Below are 25,307 nucleotides of genomic sequence, written 5' to 3'. Positions count from 1 at the left end.
CCATTTTGTAGAGTTATACTCACTAATTTGACTTGACTAATTATATCGGTATTTTCATATTTAATATTTATTTATCATTGTTTAAATTGAACATTGTATAATATTTAACCTTAATATAGAAGCTTGTGTAGTTTGGAAATCGGTCGGTAATAAAATATAAAATAAGTGGTTAAAAACAAAGTTATTTTGTACAAATTTAAATAAAACATGTTTATAGGTCATCAGTTATTTAGCCTTTTAACCGTCAACATGATTTAATCGGATTTGTTTCACTTCTTTGAATTTTCGCAACAGTAAATTAATGTGTGCTCGCTCGGCTAGAAATTATCATATCGACTGGGAAACGGAAACGTTATTCTAAAGAGATCATAACAGATTCGTTCATTGTCAATGTTGCTAAGTAAGTCGATTATGTATACCGGCAAAACTGGTTTAATTATCTTAAATAAAGCACCGACGTGCACGTCATAAAGATGCAGCTTGTGTAAAGAAAGTTTACTTTATTAAGGTCGTTAACCCATTGTTTTTTATGGTATATAATATGTAGGCAACTTTCTTTTTTGCTATCGAACCTTGATACCGCTTTAACGACGATACTTCGAAATATCTGGGAGAGAGAAAGTGTTACTATTGACCTAAATCTCAAAAGACCATGTGCACCATTACTAATCTACCTTTAATTTTACCCAGTAAATCTCATTCCAATTCGGTGATCTTTCTTACAAATATTACGTTTCGGACGAAAGTAAATTCGGTCTTTTTCGTCGTTTTTTTAACACGAAAGTAAGTCGGCTATTACGAAGCGGAAAAAATAAACAGATTGTAACATTTGTAGTTTTTTTATTCTTTTTTACAATGGTTTTATATAACAATTGAAGCAATCATAACATAACATTGGCATAGGTTGTCTTTTATACATTTTTGATGGATGGAACAAGGAAGAAAATGACGAAATAAGAGTGAAAAAATAATTACAAAACGAAACGAAAGAATAAAAAACAGAAAAAAATGACTCAAATAAAAATGAAGTGGTATGGCAAGTTATGGCGTGAAAACGAAAATGAAAAGGTTTAACATAACATTAAAAATTAACTAAAAATAAAGGTAAAGTTAAAAATAAAATCACAAGTCTTTTCGCGTGCGTGATAGCACAAATATAAACATAAGATTCTCTTTAAGAGAAATAAGTCTTAAAAAAGGTAAGTCACGTAACATAGAGGTAGAATAAACATGACTAAAAAAACAAAATAACAAACAAAAAAACGAACAAAAAACAAAACAATTAGAATACAAGATGAATTGTTAAAATATATGAGTATGCAATGCAACTTAGTGATAACGCTCAATGAAAATGTTTTAAATTCGTTTTTTTCTTAGCTTCGTACAATGAGCAAACATCGATAATAATTTAAATAATTTAAGTAACACATTGGATTTCGGCACTTCAGTGGACTTATATCGCCCTCGGCGATACACCCCGAAGAACTTGTTCCCGTAACAAATAACTTAACAATGGGAGTATTGTCGGTACCGGAGAAAGTCTATTGTTGCGGGATTTGGGCGGAGTAGGCCTGCTCCTGGGCGTCGATGGCCCTTCCCCAGCCGCCCCCGTGTCCGCCGCCGCCGCCTCCGCTGCTGGCGCCGTACCCGGCGTCGGCATATCCCGAGGACCCGGCGCTGTAGTCGTGGCCGACAGAGTGGCTGCTCGTGTGGTGAGGATGCGCCACCACTTCGTACGTCACGTGCTTCTGCTGGGACAGCAGCTTCTTCAGACCGATGATAGCCGACAGCACCAAAGCGAGCTTGCCGATGAGCAGGGCCTTTCCGGCAATCAGCGCGATGGCTCCCAAGATCAGAGGCAGAAGGGCGGCAGCCTTCAGAGCGACGGCGGCCAGAAGCGGTCCCAGGATCTTCGCTGCCTTCTTTTTCTTCCCGCGACCTTCTCCGTTATCGGAGTCCAGGAAGTTGTCGGCGGCGTCTTCCAAAGCGCGACCGCCAGACGCAACAGCGCTTACGACGTCACTTCCTTTCAATTCCATCTTGATGGTGTGGGTTTCCAAGAACTTCTGAACGCGAGACACGAGCATGCTTTCGACCGATTCATCCGCCGACAGCTGCCTGGGAGCTCCTTGCTCCTGTTCGGTTCCGGGAGTCCTGACGACGGTGACACCTTCACTCAGAGCGAACTGCTCCTTGGACCCGAGGAGTTTATCCACGAAGGTGAAGATCTTGTACTTGATGCACGAGGAGGAGTCCTTCCTCAGGCAGTCGCTGTAGATGCTCTCCAGGATGTCGTTACTGTCCTGGATGGAGTTGCGCGAGGGTTGGATGGAGCGGGCCTCTTGCGCAGGCAGGGCCAGGGCCGCGCCCAGGAGGGCGAGGAAGGCGACGCGCCTCAACACGGACATGGTTGGTGAGGTGAGGGAGAAACTGAGACACTTGACGCGCGGTGCGACTCGGTCGGAAGGCAACTAGATTGTGACGGGTGTAAGGTCGGCCGCGAGCTTATATAGCTCCAACCGGGTCACCGTATGGGAAAAGCTCTCCCCCGCTCGCTCACACACGCTAGATCTTTCTCTTTTTTGTACCACACATTGGTGGACTATAGTATCCGGCGTACCCGAATTCTCCGCCGGACACCTGTTCTGGTAGCCGATCTGCAATTAGCGAAAGCACCCGGCGCGACTTTATCGAAATATCCGTCCCCTCGTACTAACACAAAACCGCGAACTTCGCGAATTAACTCTTCCTTTTTCCCGGGGCCGCCTTCCTGTATTCGGTATTTCCGCACGTTATACGGATCTGAAATTTCGCGCATTAAACTCTTACTTCACGTGTGTACACATTACGCATGATTGTGTTTGTTTATTTTCACAGTATGCGTCTTTAAGCTCACTTTTACAATCGACGGTGAATTACAACTTAATTTTGAATAACGATCCAATAAGAAACCTATTTACAATAACAAATATTCAATAGAACATTTAAAAATTGTATAAATACAATCGTCAGAAAAATTATTGAATAAAAAATATTTTAACTATTAATATTATATTATATATTAGAGTTACATATTTTTTTTTTTAAATGCAATGCTTTTGTCCTATTCAATGAATTTTAATTTTTTTTTTTTTATTTACTCAATTTTTTATTGATAAACCCTTAAAAATATTTTTACTTTTAAAATTCACATTGTACTGTTAATAATAACATTCTTTACATCTTTTGTAAAGGTTGTCTGAGTCGTTTGTTTAGTTTTGTCTGGTAGTTTATTGTATAATTTCAGTCCATAATTTATTAGTCTCGATTGTCCTTTTTTCATTTTGAAAGGTTGTACATGATATTTTTCTAATATTCTCGTATTGTGTTCATGTTTACAACAGTTTTTTCAAGTTTTAATTCTTCGTCTACAATTACATCAGTGGCTAACTTATGAATAAATCTTAAGGATTCTAGTTTAAAGTGTTCAGTTACATTTAATTGTTTAGTTTGTTTAAAAAGTTCTTTAGTTGCTGTTAGATAGGGTAGGCCATATTCTAACTATTTTTTTTTTATTTTGCTGTCTTTGTAGTCTGTTTTTGTCATTTTGTTTATATGTCTGTTTGTATGCATTTTTTTCACTAAAACGAAAATTTTACAAATGCGAATTTGAAAATTTAAAAATATTACTAAAATAATATTACTAACAGATTTTTAAATTTCCTGCTGTGAACGAATTTCACGCCAAAATAAACGTGTCAATTGGCTAAGAAAGAAGTGACGTAGAAAAACATATTATTATTTAAATTAAACAACATAAACTTTGTGACCAAGGACTTGCCTCTAACAGCAAGAGAAAACCGTTTCGGACCAGGGAATTTTACCTGCTCATCTACATCAAAACAATCGTATCATGAGTTCATTATCATAAATTTACATTCTTCGCAAATCCTAAAATATAATTTTTCCTTTAGAAAGAGTCTACCAACAAATTAATTCAATTACTTACATTTCCCGTAGATTTTACAACAAGAACAACAAAAATAAACCATCTCGCCGTTTCTCTGTAAGGGTAGGCAGAGAGGATAATACGCCATATCACTCTGTCTTTACAGACATACAGACCTCGCCTTCTGTTCATTCATACATCGAGTTGTGGTCCCGTGGCTAGTGTCTTGCTAGTGTCTTAGACTCACGGACCAAAGGTCCATGGTTCGAATCCCACTCTACCCCAACTCGATTCCATTTTCTAATAGTGAGTTATTTACAACTCGTTAAAAATGGCCCTCAAAATTAAATATTTGGGTAAATCATTAGAACGCAAATATTTACTTTAAAAAAAATTAAAAAATACACCTTCTCATGCACGCACGCCGATTATACTCTTGACATATCCATCGAGTATTTTCAGTTTTTAGTGCTGCAGAGCAGCGTTTATTTTATAATTAAAAAATACATATAATAACTTGTTACCCCCCTTAGGGAGTAGACTTATCTAAAGCTTTTTCGGTGGGACACATTTTTGTTATGACAGGTTTATTACATTTATTTTATTTATATTTTACAAATTTATTTATAAACATGCACTATAAAGTATCTAGAAGATATTTCTTTCGTTCTTTTTTTTCATTTGAAGAAACATGTTTACGATGGTTTGTGGGAAGTCATTGAACAATCTTGGAACAACGCAATTTAATGTTCGCTCTCCGAAGTAATTTATAATTCGGGGAACAAACAGGGAGCCCTTAGTTTTTAATATATTAATATATCTAGTGTTGTGAGTGTGAGAAACTCTTTTTTTTATATTCCGGATCAACATAGTGATCTACAATCAATTTGTAGTCACAAAGTTGTTTTACCGGATGGACATTACAGAATTTAAAATAAACTCCTTCGCCCATATGTTTTGCCTCACGGATTATGCTATCCGGTACAATTAATTAATTAATTTGATGTACTTGATCTAGCCATGTCTTTCTCGGTCTTCCTCAATTTTTGCATCCATCAACATTAGCATCGTACATCCTTTTAGTCGTTTTTTCGCTGTCCGTTCGCTCTACATGTCCAAACAAACGCAGCACCTTTTTCTTGATTCGGTCTGTAATGTAAGTCTCAGCCATACATAGCTCACGGATCTCGACAATTGTTTACCTATTATACATCGTTTTTCCACACAATTGCCCGAGGGTTCGCATTTCGAGAGCATCTAACCTACTTTTATCATTATTTTTCCAATTCCATACTTCGCTCCTATATATTAGAGTTGGCACATGAACTCTATTGTGAACTGCTAGTTTTGCCTCCTGTGATAAATACCTACGTAATATTTAAACATTCTATACATAATAATATACATATTTGAAAACTATGTACCACATGCTTTATAGGCAAATACTTGAAACGAAAAAGGCATTATAAAAGTAATTCTTGGTACCTGCCAATGAGAATTTCAAAAACTGCCGAATATATTTATTATTTTTTCCTTCTCTTATTTTATAGGTTCACAGTACATGTGAGTAAAAATGGAACAAAATGATAAGAAAAATTAATCCCAAATAGGCATAGCCTGTGCGTGGGTATATTAGTTTAATCAGTTTAAACTGACAGCACTAATTTGTGAACAAAATTACAAATACGTACTCGTAAATATATAAGTATATATTTTTAGAGGTTCAGCGATCTGCAAATTTCCACCTAAAAGAAGGCGATCCTCTGTTATTAGTGGCGTCCATTTACTCCCAACTGTAGGAATGTCTCAATTGAATATTAAAAAAATGACTTTAAATACTCTGCTTGATGCTTGGCAATCGCGATGGGAATCTTCCCCTTCAGGGAGGGTCACCTTTCTTTTTTTTCTTCAATCCGTCAGCGCTTAGAATCTTTTTGGGTTAGCCCCGATCTCTGAACAAGGCAGTTTTTATCAGGTCATGGTAAATTAAAAAAAAAAATATTCGTTTTAATATTGTTGACTCCCCTTCGTGCTGCTGCGGATATCCTAACCAATCTTCTGAACACATGCTGTGGTCTTGTCCCTTTCCCCTTCTCTATGATTACCGAATGGAGATTCTCGCTACTATCCGTGGCCCTGTTATAGGTCCTGTCGGATATACAGATCTGGTGGCTTCTAAAAAGAATTTCAAGCTTTTAAAAAGTTTTGTAATTATTTCGGCGAATTGATCATGTCCAATCAATTTAATCCCAGTCAGTAAAGAATTCACTTCCTTTTTTACTCAATCCAATGAAGTGCATATTATGTACTTCTGGATTACTTTCTTTCAGCACAAAGATGCAATAAATTTAAATAATTGTGATATTTAAATAACCGCATTGAAAACCCAAATGCAGCAAATCGATAATCTGCGACATGAAAGTTAGGTTATCAATCCTACGCTTTAGGTTCTTGTCCTCGAACAATGAAACATCACAGTTTAAACAACATTTATGATGAAGACGTGAGAAAAATGCAAATTAGGTTAAGGTGTAACATTATTGAAATACAATTGCAGACTTTGTCTCAACAACCGACTCGTTTGAAATATGTTTTATCATTGGTTTTGTTTGATTGGACAACGAAACCAACATTATTGAAAGGGTGCATGGCAAAAACAGGTTCATTGACAAAAAACGAATTTTCCAGAAGAGTAAAAAAACAATAAAAACCCTATCTTTACATATAACTTTTCTGTACGTGTGATGTCTTACCCGATGAAGGCTTACCCGTTTTACATGCGGTTTTCAGCGAAATGAAGATCTTTGCGCTGCGTGTGTTTGTAGATATTAAAATTTTAAATCAAACATGTAAAAAAAAGTGAGAAGCATAAATCTTTTTTTCATCGACCTACCAGAACTGCATTCGACGAGAATTTATGTACGAAAAAATATTGAAAATGTTTTTGTCTTTAAAAAAAAGTTTGTTTTTGAATGTTGATTTTTTCCTTACATTCCTTATAATTTCTTCCCATTTATTTATTTTTACTGGATTTTAGGTAAAACTAAAATAATATTAACTGACATTTTATACATTTTTAAAAATCACATTCATGAAAAAAGTGCACCCCAGTCGGTGAGAAGAGCCGAGTTAGACACTTACAAAAAGAATTCTACATTTGAAAATGAATTATTTTATGTTTTGGAATTCAACCATAAACAAGTACCTAGGTACCTACTTAAATTCAATATTCGAATATTAATAGTTTTTAGTTTTGGAATTCAAACATAAATAAGTACATTTGTACATACTTATCAGTGAAAAGTATTTTTCTAAGGTAATAGCAGGCAAGCCAACGTTCGGGCAGGACAACGTCTGTCGGGTCCACTAGTTTGTTTATATATTTTATGATATAGGTATTCTTTATACTCAAAGCATAAACCGTGTGGTCAAACGTTTTCATTAATCTTGGTAAATATTTGTATTTAACCACTTATCGACTTTTTATGTCTCCCGGTTTCAAGACGTACCCGTCTCTTCGTCAGGACACTCACTACACCAATATGCAAATACTAAAATACACATTCGCCTTTACTATTACGTGTAACGTTGTAACGTTCAACACATTACCTCCACTTTTGTCTAATCTCCCCCCCCTTTAAACGTATCGTTGAATATTATTAACTTAATTTTAGTAAATGTTTAGACATGGTGGTGTTTGCATCTCCTTTAACACTGCATGTTTATTTATTTTCGTAAATACTTTGTATACTACGGTGATGGCCAAGGTGAATGTGGGTTTTAGTATTTGTATGTTGGTGTAGTGAGCGTCTTGACGAAAAGACTGGTACGTCTTAAAACCGGTAGACATGAAAAGTCGGTAAGTAGTTAAATACAAATATTTACTAAGATTAATATATATAGGTGCGAAGGTTTTCACGGCCACTGTTATCAATATTTCATTTCATTTATTTATTCAGATATTTAGAACATTACAGAAAAAAGACCCAATTCATTCTAGATACAATAATAGATTACAAATTACAGTAGATAGTTATGTTATTAAAATAATATAGCAAAATGTAAAAAGAAAAATTAAAAGTTAGAAAGTGCTTTCCTAAGGGAAGGCTCACTGTCGTGAAATATGTCGACATCAATATGTTTCTTTTTGGGTGATACCGTGTGTTGGATTTGTTCCGACGTTTCGGCTACCATTGCAGGAGCCATCTTCAGGGTAAACTGAGTGTTTTGTAGAAAAAATGTGTGTTTAAGTACTAGTATTTGTACCGTGTCGCAGTCGGCAGTAGGTACATTTCTATTCATTTTTATAGTATGTTGTGCTGGGAACCATGTTGAGTTTAATTTAAGCCCGTCGTCTTTGTTTATGTTATTTGGGTGTTTGTGTATTTCTATTGCCTCGTTTATTTTTCGTGCACTGTAATTACTAGGTTTATGCAAAATTTTCGGTTCAAATGCGAAAAAATGTCCAAGTTTATGCCCAACATTAATATATTTTAATTAATCACCGGAAAACCGTACCAAAATGTCTATTTTATATTTTAAAAAATAATTCACCTTAAAGTGATAAAAAACAGCTCGTTGCTGCAATTGCAATTCGACCCATTTTTGTTCCGTTTAATTTATTTCCTACAATCAATAATACAGGGATCTATATTTCGAATGTTTTTGATATTATATAATATAATATCTTGATGAATCGAAAAAAAGCATTGAACCCGTTTTAGCTGTGTACTTTTTATTTGAAACCCATAAATCTTTGTCCCAGTACATAAGAAATAAAAATTTTGGTGAAAGATTCTTTTTTATTACATTTCACAATCTCCGAACAACAAAATATAATTTTGAGTCCCAAAGGGGCTTAATTACTTGGTTTCCGAAATCCTAAGTAACCGAGGTCTGAAAACCAATAAATCGAGGCCTGAAGTGCCGATTAAAGAGGTCCGAAGGGCCGAATTTTTTATCCAGTAACAATCGGCGACAGCCGACTATTTTCTGCTGGTAAATTTTTATTTTGAGTCATTCAAAACGCATGCAATATATTTATGTTTAAAGAAATAAATATCATAAACAGTTTGTAAATTCAATACATTAATTCAAGAGTTTCAAAAATGATGAATTCATTACCTTCTAAGAAAACTCGCAAGTCTCTGAGTCAAGAGAACAAAAGTTCATATTCTCACCTCAAAAAAATATCCGTCTTTCTAAAGATATCGATCTAATTTCTATAACGATATTTTTATAACAATAAAACTTTGTAAGAATCTACATATACACAAAAACCATTTTATATGATGAGAATCGTGCTACATGATTATAATTATAAACCATGGCGTTATTTTTAGAAAAAAATGTCGGAAGAAGACATAACAGTCATTTTATGAGTTGTTACGAAAAGTTTTCTATTATTTTCCTATTTTCCGGTTGACTTTTATCATTTTTTCTTAGAAACTATGTTCAACGTTTTCATAATTGTAACATTATCTGCAATATATGGCTTTTGAAGCATCTACGTAATTATTATTCTAAAAACGATTAATGGCGTCTGCCATGTAGTGGCTTGTTTCACACATATTGCCTCAATCCACTCGGTCCAAAGAAAATTAGGGTGGGTACTTATTTATTATTTTCTTTTTTGGTTTTATTTATTTTGTTTCTACCCGCCGGTGAAAATTTTGCAAAAAAAATCGAGTGGTGATTTGTCCGACTAATGGTTTTCTGATTCGTGTGATAACCTGCCGATTGATAAATCAAATATAAAATAAAAAAAATAAAAAATTCGCCTTTGTTCTTTATGGTGCCATGCTATGTTGAACAATCAACTAAATTAGCGGATGGAATTTCAGCTCTATTCTCTAACTAAATCTGATTTATTTTCGTATGTAAAAATTTGTCGTCTTAAGCCTGTGGTGAAATTATCTAAATATAATGAATTTAGCTATATACCAAAAGTAATTTATGTCAATTCTAAGGTAATCTATGAGGACATCCAATACGGCTGTCAATTCGGGGCTTTCGAATATTTAGCCACATAAATATTTTAAGCGGTAAGTAGGCCTTTTTTTCTGTTTTTCTATTATTTTTTTTTTTAATTTTTTTTAATGTAAAATTGACATTTGCAATCAGTTACCTTTTTTTTTTATTAACACAAATATTTCAATTATTCTGTTAAAAATAACTCATTATTTGAAAATCGGAATGAAGTTGGGGCAGAGCGGAGTGCGAACCTCGAACTTTTGATTTGTGAGTCTGCCACAACCGTAGCCTGGGACAGCAACCCGATTTAACGTTATGAAGCTACCTATTTGTATTTTAAAATTGTTTTATTTTTTATTTACATTTCGAAAAAAAGGAAACATCCTCAATAATGTACACAGTAATTTATTTATTAGTGTATACACGGCACAAATGCCTTTAATAAACATAAATACAATTAACATACAGTGTTCTATTACAAAATTATGAAATAACATAATAACAATTTATCTTTACATACTACACAGTTGTTTTATAAATGTTCTATATAATAACTTTGGGATTTTAATACTTAACGTACTCAGGTAGAAAATATTCGTAATAAAAATAAAGATAGCCCGGTATATTCGAAATAGTAAAAATAATAAATCATTGATTTGTTGGTATTGTTGCTATGTATATTGAATGCCCTAGGAATAATACTAACTGTCTCCTCATAAGAGCTCAGGGGTTCTTAACCCGTTTTAAAAATAAATTATAAAAAGAAACAAAATAATAAACCTTTTAAAAAAATTAACTATAAAAAAAAATTCAAAATAATAAAAACAAAAAAAAAACAAATATCTAGTCGTATGTTTATAAATATATTTTCCACATATTTATTTGTACATTTATTTTTCTTTTTTTATAAATGAGCATGAATACTTAAACATCAGTCAAAATCCTAAACTATTTCTTTTATAGGAACTTCAAACTTCATTTGGCTAATGTGAAAAATGTCAATAATATGCTTTTTATTATATTAATGTTTATGGTTAACTTATTAATCGGTTTTTTGTAAGATGATTTGATATCTAAACTTTTAATTGGTTATGTATTTCTAAGCGTATTCCATTTTGTATTTTTTTAACTATGCATATTTTTTTCGTAGAGTGATAAACAAACTGCGTGCGTATGTGCAGTTACAAATACAAACACGTTATACGTATTAACAACAAAACAAAATAAACTTTACAAAATGTCAAGCGTCTAACGAAATCTAAGTCAATCAAAATCGATAATGATATTTATTTATTAATGTGTAAATTGATAACTATGATGTTTAACACACGTTTGTTTTAAAACAAGTTCAGGGGAAAGCTATAAATATTTGGGTATATATATAGATTATAGGCTAAAATGGAAAAAAAACATATAGCCTATCTAACAGATAAACTCAGATATTTATTTTATGTTTTCCAAAGACTAAAAAATATCTTTACCAAAAAAAAAAATTGTATATCACGTTTTAATTCAATCTTCAATAACATTTGATTTTAATTCAATCTTCAATAACATTTTACTTTAAAATCTCTGAAATAAATCATGTTTTAATTTGAGAATACGATCCATTTTATAAAAGAAAAATTTCAATTATGAATCGAGGTTTTGTTCCGGCGCTTTTCCACGTTGGACCCGTCCTTTAGAACAAGTTCATTTAGGCCGGCAGGGTTACTTATATGAGGCCCGATGGGCCGAATCCACTAGCATGTTATGGTCAGCAATATCTGACGTTTATTATTTTAAATTACAGATTCTTTGCTGTTCGATGTTAATCGCTTACTAACCAAACTTTTTGTGAAGATATTTCATATTTTTTTATCTGTAGATCTTGTGCGGGTTTGGTAGAATTATTCTGACTGACAATTGTTTCTTTATCACATTTAGATTGCACTGAACAAAAAAATTGTAAGGCCCGAAGGCGCGATATAAAAAGGTGCTTGAGATCCTCAGCAATCGAGGTCCGAGACCGATTAACTGGGGCCCGTAGGGTCATCATATAAAGCGAGTACTCTCATTTCTTCAGATTCAACATGTGGTCCACCGAAGATACATCACCCTTTTTTTATTCATTTCTTAATTAAGCTTATAAATATTACGTGGTATATAATTTTATATTTAAAATTAGTTTAATTAGATGACTATAAAGGTCATATTTCGGTAAACATAGCATTTCTTTTTAAAGTAATTAAGTTCCTTTCATTTTTCATACATCTCTGGCATCTCTTTATTCATTTTATAACCTTTATACATTATGCAACTTTGATTCTGTTTTTTTTAATAGCTGCCTTGTTCTATCATTTTACCTCGTAATTTAATTAGGTATGTTTTTTTTTTATTCAACGCTTTCTTATTCATCAAGTATTTGGGCATTCGGTTGTTTAAAAAATTAATACAAAAACAAACATGTTACTCGAATATATAATTTTTTTTATATTGGTATCCAATTGGGTTCTTCTCGCATTTTTACTTTTTTATTACCTTTTATTAGCACTATCCTCATGGTTCGGTTTTAAAATACTTCCAATTTATTGAATTTTTTGTTATTCTCTCAAAATAAAACAGTATAACAGTGATCTATATGTGGAATACTTACAATTTTATTTATGAGTTTTGAAGTATTTCTATCTAATTGATTCCTCAATCAACCGAGAAAGAATAAAAAAAAGGTAAAACAACTTTGTGACTACAAATTGATTGTAGATCATTTTGTTAATCCGGAATATAAACAAAAGAGTTTCCCACACTCACAACACTAGATTAAAAACTAAGGGCTCCCTGTTTTTTTCCCGAAAATCATAAAACTTCGGAGAGCGAACATTTAATTGCGTTGTTCCAAGATTGTTTAATGATATCCCACAAACTATAATTAGCACGAAAAATCTTCAAATGAAAATAAAAGAACTGAAAAAATATCTTCTAGATACTTGATAGTTCCTGTTTATAAATACATTTGTAAAATATAAATAAAATAAATTTAATATAAACCTGTCATAAAAAAATATAAAAAATTGTCCCACCGAAAAATCTTTAGACTTAGTGGATAACAAATTCTTATATGTATTTTCAAATTATCAAATAAACGCTGCTCTGCAGCACTAAAAACTGAAAATACTCGATGGATATGTCAAGAGTATAATCGGCGTGCTGTGCATGAGAAGGTTTATTTTTTTTTAAGTAAATATTTGCGTTTTTATGATTTACCCAAATATTTAATTTTGAGGGCCATTTTCAACGAGTTGTAAATAATTCACTATTAGAAAATCGAATCGAGTTGGGGTAGAGTGGGATTCGAACCATGGATCTTTGGTTCGTGAGTCCAAAACACTAGCCACGGGACCACAACCGGATGTATGAATGAACAGGAAGCGCACTGAAAATGAATACTTCTATAAAATAAATTTAAAAATTAATTTTAAAAAAACAGTTCTAAAAACAAGCTTTTGTCATATAAAGCATCATATTCCATTATACTTATGGATTTAATTTACTGGAAAAATACCTTTTTGGACTCGCAATGTATTTTTTTTATTTAACTGGAACCAAACTCGTGATTATATGGCCTTCAATAAATGGATTGACCACTAAAGCACTAGAAATTAAATTATTAGCATGATTTTACATTGTAAAGTCTTATTATTTATCTACACGGATGTAGATAGAGCAAGTAATACAAACATTATATTCACAGTGCGCAATAATGAGTTGAATTATTAACTAAGAAAGAAAACCTGGGCAGTAATACTTAACTGCATCAGCCACTTTCAGACTGCATCCGTTCTTCCATTCTGAAAGAAGAGGGTGTTTTAAAAATATAAACATAAATACAATAAAATCAATATTAAGTATTTGTTCATGACTTTGCTGATGACACGCTTATGACAACAATTATTGCTTAGTCAGAAATTGAAATGAAAAAACTAACTGACCGAGTAAATGCTGCTAATTCAAATTTGGAACTTTTACTGAATACGAGCAATACTTTGCTCATTGATTTGGTTAATTTAATATAATAATTGTCTTTGTTGCATAACTTAGAAAGAGTCAATTATTCAATTCATCTATGTTCGCTGATGAGTGATGATGGCGGGTATGAAAGTAAAATACGACGACGCGTTGGTATTGCCAAAAGTGCTATTAACATCAAAAATAAAGTAGTAAAAGCCGTTTTATTTTCTGTTTTTGGGTACGGTGTGGATTGTTAATTAAACACAGAAAGAATCTGAAAAGAAAAAAATAGAAGCTTTCGAAATGGTGGTGCTTGCGGTAAATGTTGTGGTTTTTGTGGACAGCCAGACTAATAAATATTTCTATACTCCAGGAACAACACATTAGATAGACTAACATCCATGTGTGAAAAAACAATTATGCAGTTTATTGGACATTTCACGATCACATAGAGACATTCAGTGGTAAAGCATTGAAGATGTTAGGATTCATTCTGCGTACTGCCGAGTTTTCAAATAGACCCGCGCATTGAGAACTCTTTACAACTCCTTGGTTCGAAGTAGACTCGAGAGTGGCTCGGTGATTTGGGGGCCACATAAGCATAAATTCTCTCTTATTATAGAGAAGATCAATAAGTTTCTGAGATATCCCTACTTGAAAGAGTGCAGTTATTATCCTTGGCTACCCGACCGAGTTTCTCCAGGGTATGTTTGGCTACAACCGTTTAGAAACTAGAAGGAATGTGTATTTTACTACAATTTTTTATCGATTGTTGCGTGGTATGGTTGATTATTCTGAAATTATGGTGAGCACGGGGTTTTTTTTTACCGATAATTACTTAGTTAGTTTGATAATTATTAATTAGTTTTTTTTGTATTATTTTACGTACAGTAAAACTGAACCGATTTAGTTATTTTTGATTCATTTTTATTTATATAACTTTTTGAACATAATGTCATCTGTACATTGGCGGGCTTATTTCCAAATGGCAAATTTTTCCAACCAACCGATAGCATAAAAGTTTTATTTTTATTATTTAAGTAACAGAACATATTCAATAGAAAATAAAGATTAGAAAGCTAACGATATATAAATATAGAAATAAATGTATTTGTTTATAAATTACCTTAAATCAAAACTATTACTATGGGAAAAAGGAAAAAAGAGGAAAGAGGAAAAAAGAGAGGAGGAAAGATTAAGGAAGAGAAAAGAGATGTTTCTTCAGACGTGATTTAAACAGACATAATGTAGTAACATCATTGATGGTGGATGGGAGATGATTCCACAGTCGAGCCGCATGGACACTATATGAGTTAGAGAAGAAAAAGGAATCGTGGATGGGTATTAAGAGAATGCTTTGAGAATTAGAACGAAGAGGTAAACCATGAACTGATAAGCGTTGAAATTTTTCACGCAGGTATATAGGAGCGTTAGGACCATGCGGTACATTGAACAGAAGTGAGAGGGAGTGATAGTCTCTCCGCTGTCTAATTTTTGTGCGCTTTTAAAGCCTCGGATGGTCCTAGTTCCCATAATGAACAATTTATCAAAGAAACAAAATGACAGGGACACGTCAATTTTAAATCACTATAGTGTGTTAAAAAATCATTATTCCAGAATACACGGAGAAAATACAGGAATACGTTTGTATGACGAAAAGTCAGATCGCGTTTCTTCTTAATGGTTAATATGCTCTATGCATACTGCATATAAGTTTAGGTAGAACTGCACTACTGTGCAAACAGAGTTCATGGATTGATTTATTTTAAACACTCTGTACCCTGCCTCGGTATGGAGATTTGGCTTCAACCTTACTTTCCCTTGCCCAGAAAATCAATGGAATACGTTTGTTTCAAGGACACTTTCTACCAGGCAGGTTGCATTACCTCAGTGATCGAAATGGAGTTAAGTAAAATATAAATACAGGCCGCTATTTCGCAAATAAAAAAAAGTTTTTTATATATTTTTAGCGCTGTGTTTGCCTTTATACAATTGCTTCTTAAATACATATAAACAGGTCCGCAATATGTTTAATAGAAAAAATAAATAAATTGAAAAGTAAGTTGAACATTGTGGAAACGTGTGGATCAAATGGAAAGGTCTTTGTCATCATAGATCGATGACAATGTGTTGATTATCGTGGAACAATGTGAATACAATGAAGATCGTTTTTATATTTTTTTTACACTTATTTGTTAATAAATTTGTATAAACCACTTAATTTTTTAATTTTTTTTTAATTACACTTTGACCAGTTTCGAGGTTACTACCTCATCGTCAGGAATTTAAATAACTTATAATTACACGCGTTGCTATTTATATAATTAAATATTGTGTGAAAGAGACAAAAAATTGAAAGAAAGAGAAATTTAAAAAAAAAAATAATTAAAAAAAAAATAAATAAAATAAAAATAAAAAATAAAAAAGTGGTTTATACAAATTTATTAACAAATAAGTGTAAAATGTCCTACCACAAAGTGAAAGATATTTTTGATAACAATAATTTATATTTTTTTTATTCATTTTATTCAGAAAACATACAGTCATACAAAATAAGTATTAAAAACAACATTTTTTTAACACAAAAAGACCAATTAAGTTTTATAAATAAAAAAGATATAAACATTAAATGTGACAAAAAAAAATAAAAATAAGAATTTTAAGTGAGAAAAGAATTCTTGTTGACATTTGCGTTTTCCATGGAGGTAATAAATTAAAATAAGTTTAAATACCGAATGTACACTCCGAGCCATCCACACACACACATAAACGCACATATAAAACATACACAAACATATACATTACATGCTGCACATATACATAGCATAAACCACTCAAGATGCACATTCAGCAACTATCCCCATGAAGAAATTTTCTGTACAAATGCAACGTGCAGTTAAAAATGTCAACATAAATACTGAGTCCATTATAATTTCTACAGGTACGTCTAATGAATGTATTGGAGGTATAATTGTTTTTACAAGTTGGTACATAAAAAAGGGAATTTAATCTAGTATAGCGAAGAGGACAACGGAAACCAATATTTTGTAAAAGATACGGCGAATCAACTATATTATCAATAATTTTGAAAAGAAAAATTAAATCATATGTAAGGCGTCTTTTTTGTAGTGATTCTATATTTAAATTGATCAAAGATGCGCCGTAATCATTTTCAATGTTGCCAAAACGATATTCCAGGCTCCTTATAAATTTCTTTTGAATGCTTTCAATTTGATTAATATAAACATTATATTGAAAATATATATATATATATGTACATTTACAGTTACATACGCATAAGGGCGGGCTCATTGGCTTAAGGCAATTTCATCCTACCAACCTTACCCGTTCAATTTGAGATAATCAGAAGTAAATGATCATATTGTTTGTTTATTATAATATTTTCATTATGAAACAAAAATTTTCCGAAACTCAAATATAAATACCCAAATACCCAAATTCCCTATTATCTTTTAAACACTTAGCCTTGCCTTTAACTATTAGTTTTCCCCACAATTATGATTAATGTACATGCTATAGTTCATTAGATTATTTTTATTTTTCACAAAAGTACCTTGAATTATAAAACAATTATAGGACATTCAATCTATCAAATCTTTATATTGATTTTTTACATCCCTTAAAAATACTCAAAATGTAAAACAAATTTTAAAATAAAAATAACTGCACATATAAATAGTGTAGCGAGTGATTTTTTTGAAAAATATATGTAATCAAAAAACGTAGTACTTTATATAATTGGTACACATATTATTTATATTTTTATGTATTTCATTGCTTTATATTTGTTTCATTATATGTTATACTATATTATTTATGTTTAAGTAACATGTATTCTTGACACATATATATACTTAATATTTGTATAATAACGATTTTTAATTTCTTACATTTGATTAGCTCGGCATTTATAATTAAGTGGTTTAAGTTTTTCTTTTTAATGTTGTTTCATTATTATAGGCCTACTTATGCTCTAAAGATAGAAAATCTCCATCTTTGAACAGGCTGTACCATGTTAGATGGAGACTATCATAAACAGAGAACACTCCGTTTTCATTTTATATTAATTGGTTTTACATAGATTCCCTGTATATTGAGTATGTTTATTATTTTTTGCAATAAATTTATCAAATAAATTAATGGTAAGTGTTGCAGAAATTAAAATGCACGCAACAATCCATGGAAAGACAGATGCTCGGTGTATGTCTAAGAGACAGAATAAGAAATGAAGAAAGAGGGCGCCAAACTGGAGTCGTGGATATCATGGATCGTGCAGCGAAATTGAAATGGCAGTGAGCAGGGCACTTGGCGAGACAAAATGATGGCAGGCGGACACCCAGAATAATAAAGTGGAGACCATGGGCAAACAAAAGAAGTGTTGGAAGGCCACATAAAAGATGGGTCGACGACATTGCCTCTGTAGCCGGTAAAACGTGGATGATGAAAGCGGGTGATAGAAAGGAATGGAGACGTTTGGAAGAGGCTTTTATCCAGCAGTGGAGATAATAAGGCTGCAGAAGAAGAAGTGTTGCAGACTCTGAATAAGGAGGTGCGAGATTCTAACGCCACTCAACTGCAACATTTTTACCATTTTCTAACACAGTTATAAACGACTGAAAGAAAATATCCCGAAATTGAAATTGCATTGATACTATGTACTTTTTTGTTTCGATAAAAAAGAAAAAACATTGGTTGCCATTTCACGTCGCAGGGTCGTTTTAATACCAACGCGACGCAACGGTGTAAGCAAAATACACCATGAACTTTAATCATTATAATGTTCGAGTGCTTACTGTAACCAGTAACCACATTATTTGTATGGTTGCACTTGTCGCGAGCACGTGTATAATTATCTACATAAACGTACTTACATTTACTTCGCATTCTTCTTCCGAGCATTAACCACAGAACAAACCATTTTCTAACTGGGCATTCAAGTACTGAATACTAATCACCGAGGCAAAATAAATCTTCACTGTATTTTTTTATTCGGCATTGTAGTGTAGTGGTCAGCAAATTGCCTACCGTGCAACAGGTCTCGGGTTCGATTCCCGACATGTTTGTTACAAAAAAATAGGTTTCAAACGATTTTTTTTTTTTGAATATTTTAACACAATTTTGAAATTAGGTCAATTCTAATTTTGCTAAAAACAGCCGGGCCGTTTTCATACAAAAAATCGTATGAATTGCCCTCTGAAAATACTTTTGATCATAAAAACGGAACAGGTAAAATTAAATCCTTGTCTTTTTGTTTACTCAAGTAAAACAGTGCCCAATCCACCATTGCGTAAGAATAACAATATGACAATGTTTCTAAGCAATATTTCTTTACAACTCAAAAAAAATTAAGAATTTTTGGTTTTCAAAACAAAATGAAACAAACATATTAAAGCAAGCTCACTGTTAAAATGCAGTTCTACAATTTATTAACCTTACCAAAAAAATAATTACAACGTGTCGTAAATCATAAAAAGGCAGAATGTTTATCAAATTCAACAGGTAGAAACATATCTCCATTTGAAATGAATCGATAAATTTAATTAGCGGATAATAAATATGCAGAAATTTCATCAAAACTTGTTTAATGTGAATATTTATTAAGTGACAGTATAATAAAATGATTGAAAAATGTTAAATTTAGGTTAGAATTTTAAATGTTTATTTTTATCAAATGAAACCACCAGTGTGTTTTATATTGATGGTTTTATTAAATATTTTAATTAAATGGCTTGACAACAAGGTCGACCTGGTAGTTCATTTAAATACAAACGAACTATTACAATTATTACAAACAAATTAACCTTTCTTTAACTGTTTTAAAAACATCCGTGCGTTACGCGGTGCTGTGTAGTCATTACACGTGCAAAAAATGAGAGATCTTAAATCGAGAAAGTGTACTATTTATAGGCAATTGCTTCAATTATGTATAGTTAAAGTCAAAAGGGATAACATGTTTAATCTAATAGCTAAAAACGTGAATAAATCGTAAGCTCATTATCTCAGCACGCGCAAAAAGACCGCCCCTGATGAAAGGGGGAAAGCTACTAACGAACGTCTGGGAGAAATAACAGAAATTTTGCTGTTCACGCGTGTGACGCTTGAAGTTGTCATTATGACGTGAAAGATGTCAATCTCCAAAGTGATAAAGTTCAGCTGCCTAACTGCTCTTCTAATTGTATTACCAGTGGCAGGTTAGTTCTGGAAGCCGGGAGGTAAAACAGTCTAATCTGACACTGTCGGAGATAACCATTGGGAAGAATTCTCGATTAAACTTATCAGTCTGAAAAACTAGGCCAGTTTAATCTATCTCTTCTTAGTTACAAGCTGTTGGTCCCAAGCATGCATATAATAACTACCATACTCCCACATGATCCACCATCTAAGACTAAATATATGTTTGCAAGAAAGTCACAAATAAACTATGTACAACAGGCAATTGACGTTGGGTCACACCACATAGACAATGTCATTTCCTTTAAATATTTAGGTACTGTAATGACTAATGATAACAATTAAAGTACCGAGATTAGAGCACGGCTATCGGCAGCAAACAGATGTTATTCTGGCTTGTTTAAACATCTGGGATCCAAATTGCTCACGAGAAAAACTAAGAACATTATTTACAAAACTCTTCTCAGACCGGTCATTTCATATGGTGCCGAATGCTGGGTTATGACTAAAAGATATGAAAATATGCTTTTTGTATTCGAAAGAAAAATACTTAGGAAGATATTTGGTGCTGTCAACCAAAACGGAGTGTGGAGGAGACGGTTTAATCATGACAACAAATATATTAAATAAATATATCTCTTAAACAAATATATTAAAGCATATCTCGCATAAACATTTTCAAAATAATTGATGTTATAAGTGATGTCCAGTCTCTATTTCAGCCAATCTCTTTTTATGTTCCCAATCTTGTCACCAGAAGTCAAAATTTGCCATATTAATATTTTTTCAAGTGCAAGTTATGTTTTTATGTTAGAGAATATGTAGACTTTCAATTCGTCACAAATCTTCTCGTTTATCGAAGATATCTTTGTCACTAACACAGTATGGTATGAAAAATGATTGGCCTAAGCCGAACTAACTCGAGATCTTACATATAGTATAAACTGTTTACTTTTTTTTCTTTTTTTTTAATCTTGAAATAGGAAATAAACAGATTCATATGTGTGTTTTTATAATACCAATGTACATATATTTAATTTACAATTGGAGGAAAGAAGTTATCTTACCTGAGATATGCTGATGATACCACACGTTTTGCATCTTCAGAAATTGAAATGAAAGAACCAATTTACCAAACATATGCTGCTAGTTCAGACCTGGAACTCTCAATGAATATGAGCACATCTAAGCTTATGAATATTGATCGAGCTAATAAACTTGAACCATTACCCTTGTTGCAAAACTTAGAAAGAGTCTAAAATTTAATTAATTAAGGTTCTCTCATCACCAATGGTAGTGGGTGCGAAAGTAAAATACGGTGACGTGTAGGTAATGCCAAAAGTGTTATGAGTCGGGTGAGGAAGATTTGTAAGAATCGCAGTATAACCATTAACACTAAAAAGAGACTGATGAAAGCAATGGTTTTCTAAATTTTCATGCATGGTGTGGAGTGTTAGACACTGAGAGAATTCGAAAATAAAAAAATTGAAGCTTTCGAAATGTGGTGTTGGAGGCAAATGCTGCGGATTCCGTTGACGGCTATACGTACAAATGTATTTACACTCCAGGAACTGGACATAGGAGAAAAACTTACAACCATATACGAGAAAAGTTTGGACATATTTCCAGAGAGACCTCTGATACTTTGGAGAAAACAACTCACTTGGGAAGTGTAGAAGTGACAAGTTTGCGAGGACGTCAACTGACGAGATGAATCGGCCTAGTTACTAAAATATCAGAAATATTACTGACGAATGCCTAAAAAAGAGAACAAGACCATTCTGGATGGAAAGAGACTGTCCACAGACGAGCCATGCCTGTAGTCAGGAGTAATCACCAACCTCAGACATATGGCACGGATTTAAGAGAGAAAGAGAGAGATATTTTATTAATTAGTTATTTAACACATATTTCTTAACGTTCTGTTTGAATTTTGTTTATTTTTCTTCATAAATGTTTTTCCCCATATCGTTAATTTTTTTCCAGCCTTATAAAAAATTGAATTTTGTGACTTCGCCTTTTTTCTAAATGGGAGTCTGATTTTTTCCCCCTAGTATTCTGATGCTGTTATTATTTTATTTTTCTGGTTTATCTTTGTTACATGTACATATTTTATGTTTATTTAAATATTTTTTTTTCATATATTCAATTGAATGTTGTAATTCGCTTTAGCAGTAAATGTTTTAAATAAAAATAAAACAACAGTATAACGTTATATAGACTTGGAATAAAAAACAAAAGATATACACCACCGGATGCGCTTTAACGCTATTTTAATCTGTTATGGTTAGAAATCTGCATGAATTATAATCGATTTGAATTGAATATTTAATTGATAGTGTGTACGCGAAAACAGCAGATCAGATACCGTTACATTTATGAAGATCACTCTCGACCTCCATATCAACTTGTTCAATTAAAGAGCCTGAGGTCACATATCGACTACTTTATAGATATAATAAGCTTGTATGTTTTCAAGTCACGGAAATAGAGGTTTAACAATTCAGTACTTACGCTTTCAAGCGTACTATCTGTAATATTAGATATTAGAGTTTGAACTAATTAAAAAAAAAAACAAATACTGGCCGTTAATAAATAGACACGTTATTCATATGCGCCTGTGTTCAGATGGACAAGGAATACAGTTATATGTGTGAAATAGAACCAGAGTCCCGAAAGAGTGTTTTTAAGTCAACGGCTGCTCTCGGATAAAAACCCTGAATAAGGAAATCAAGCAGAGAATAGTTCGCCTCGTTGGGTGGTAATTGATGCATTTGCCTACCATTCTTGAGTTTCTGTCATCACTACATACATTCAAACATATGTAATGTATTTATTTAGATACTTGTACAAATACAATTTGAGTCTTCAGTTTCCTGGATTCTTGTGTTAGAGAGTCTGAAAACTTCACCTCCCCTCGTATACGAGAGAATCGGGTTGTGGTCTCGTGGCTAGTGTTGCGGACTCACGAATCAGAGGTCCGAGGTTCGAACCCTACTCTAGTCCAACTTGATTCCAATTTTCTAATAGTGAATTATTTACAACTTGTTGGAAAAAAAAATAAAAAAGAAGGAGATATGAGTTAACTAATCAAACGTCAGTATGTTCACAATAATACACCACAATGTCCATGTGGATCTACTAGGTTCTGAATTGAAAAATATTTTTTTGGCAGTGTTTTCATTTTCACAATGAGGACATGTTTTAATTTAAATCGTATGTAGTGAAATTATAATATTTTTTTCACTACATTTTTTTTCTTACGACTGGCGGGAATCGAACCCGTGACCCCAGTTTCACAGTTGGTCGTTTAACTGCGCCACGGCACTAATCTAAAATGATACAAAAAAATGTTTTTTAAACAAAAAAGCTTAAAAGTATGAAGGTATGTACAAGAACAGTGACAAAAATAATGATTGACAATTTTTTAAAGAATGTTTGTACCGAAAAAATTACAATATGTATAGTTTTTTTTAACTTAAAAGTCATAATAGATTGCGTTAGTTTAAAATTTCGAAACTAATTACCTTTTTTGAAGTTTGATGTTTGTTGACTCTCTGACTATACTTGTTGGTATGTTCTAATTAATAAATAATGAATCTACGCACATTAAAGTGCATGATTAAATTCATGAGCGAATTTCGACATGAAATTAATTAACAATTATGAAAACTAAAGTAGTTCGTACGCGATGTTTCATTGTTACATTTTTATCTTCCTCATGGAATAGAGGTCTTTATACCTATTGTTAAATAAATTTAATGTTTTCCTACACTATCGCATGTTACTACGTATAAAAAATGCACTAAAAATATGAATTTCCGATAGAGTTTAATGATGTTTGTATATTTTCAGTTTTAAACGATAAAAAATCTACAGGGAAATGAATTCAATATTATTAATTAGCAATTTCATTGTTAAATTAAATCAAAACTCATGGGTTATCAGGTAAAAATCAAACGAATTTAATTGTTAACATATTGAATAACCAAAATCTATTAAGTCAAAATACTGTTGATAAATCCACTTAGTTCATGAAGAAGTATAGAAATTGAAAACAAATTTTCGGGCGTTACCAAGTATTTAGGTTAAATGATTCAATCAGATGAATCTCATCTGTATAAATAAAGATTTCAGCTCTTTAACTTCACAAACATCAACAGGTGAAAGAATTAAAGGAATATAGATGTTCAAATATAGGCAGAATGGTGAATGTTACACAGTGTGTAAAGTGGCCACTTAAACCAGCCATTGACAAGTCATAAGCCCTGTAGATGCCTAGACTTCTGTATTACCTTTTCTTAAATGTTCTTCATCTCTGTTGTAATATGTTGGCAAATATATTGAATAATCAAAATCCCAAAATATTGTTAAACAATAATCAAATTTAATATTCTTGTGATAAATTAATCCTTTTTATATTTTAAAAATAAAATAACATAATTTTTTTTTGATAGGGAACATATGAATTTATGTTTTTTTTATTTACGAGGCAAATGTTAAAACACCGATATTTACATATTACAACAGAGATAAAGAACATTTTAGAGAAAGACAAATAGAAGTCTAGGTATCTACTGGGCTTAAGGACCGTCATTGGCTGGTTTACGTGGTTTACTGGTTCACCATTTTGCCTATATTTAAACATCTATATTACTTCAATTATTTAATGTGTCGGTGTTTGTGAAATTAAATAGCTGACACCTATATTTATACTGGTGAGATTCATCTAATTGAATTATTTCACCTACGTACTAGGCAACGACTGAATTTTTTTTTCAATTTCTGTACTTCTTCATGGACCAGGTGGATTAATCAAGAATATGTTGAGTCCCTGGAGGGCTGTTAACATCAACAGATAACAAAAGTGACGAAGAACATTTTTGAGAAGGTTATATAGAAGTCTAGGCATCTACAAGGCTTATAACCTGTCATTGGCTGGTTTAAGTGGCCACTTTAGACCCTTTCGATGACTTGGTTTGACACAGTCACGGGATTTTGGCATCAAGACATGAAATGTTACACAGTGCATGGATTTTTGCAAGAAATATTATTTTACACATGCATGCGGAGTACCTATTTAGATATTCCACAGTGGCCTGAAGACCCCCGGCTAAATTGTCAATTATAATCGCATCATCAGCACACTCTAGATCGCTAGTTTTTGGGAGAAGGAGATGGATATTCTTCGATCTAGTGGAATTGACTTCTTAAAGATGAAGTCCAC

The 25,307-nt window shown here is 32.5% G+C and overlaps 1 protein-coding gene across 1 annotated transcript; it reads right to left on the bottom strand.

The window, feature by feature from the left end:
- Positions 1–823: 823 nt before the first annotated feature.
- On the bottom strand, positions 824–2,480 carry Osi7 (Osiris 7). Its single transcript, XM_088224258.1, has one exon. The coding sequence runs from the start codon at positions 2,406–2,408 to the stop codon at positions 1,542–1,544; it is 867 nt and encodes a 288-aa protein (XP_088080384.1). The 5' UTR covers positions 2,409–2,480; the 3' UTR covers positions 824–1,541.
- Between the last annotated feature and the right edge of the window lie 22,827 nt (positions 2,481–25,307).

Source organism: Micrasema longulum, unplaced genomic scaffold, assembly GCF_059751315.1.
Source record: "Micrasema longulum isolate JH-2025_06_02 unplaced genomic scaffold, ASM5975131v1 h1tg000274l, whole genome shotgun sequence".
NCBI lineage: Eukaryota > Metazoa > Arthropoda > Insecta > Trichoptera > Brachycentridae > Micrasema > Micrasema longulum.
This window is presented reverse-complemented; position numbering and strand designations above follow the sequence as displayed.

What these genes read in the sequence shown, in the direction of transcription:
- Osi7 (XM_088224258.1), bottom strand. Translation starts at nt 2,408, where the DNA reads ATGTCCGTGTTGAGGCGCGTCGCCTTCCTCGCCCTCCTGGGCGCGGCC.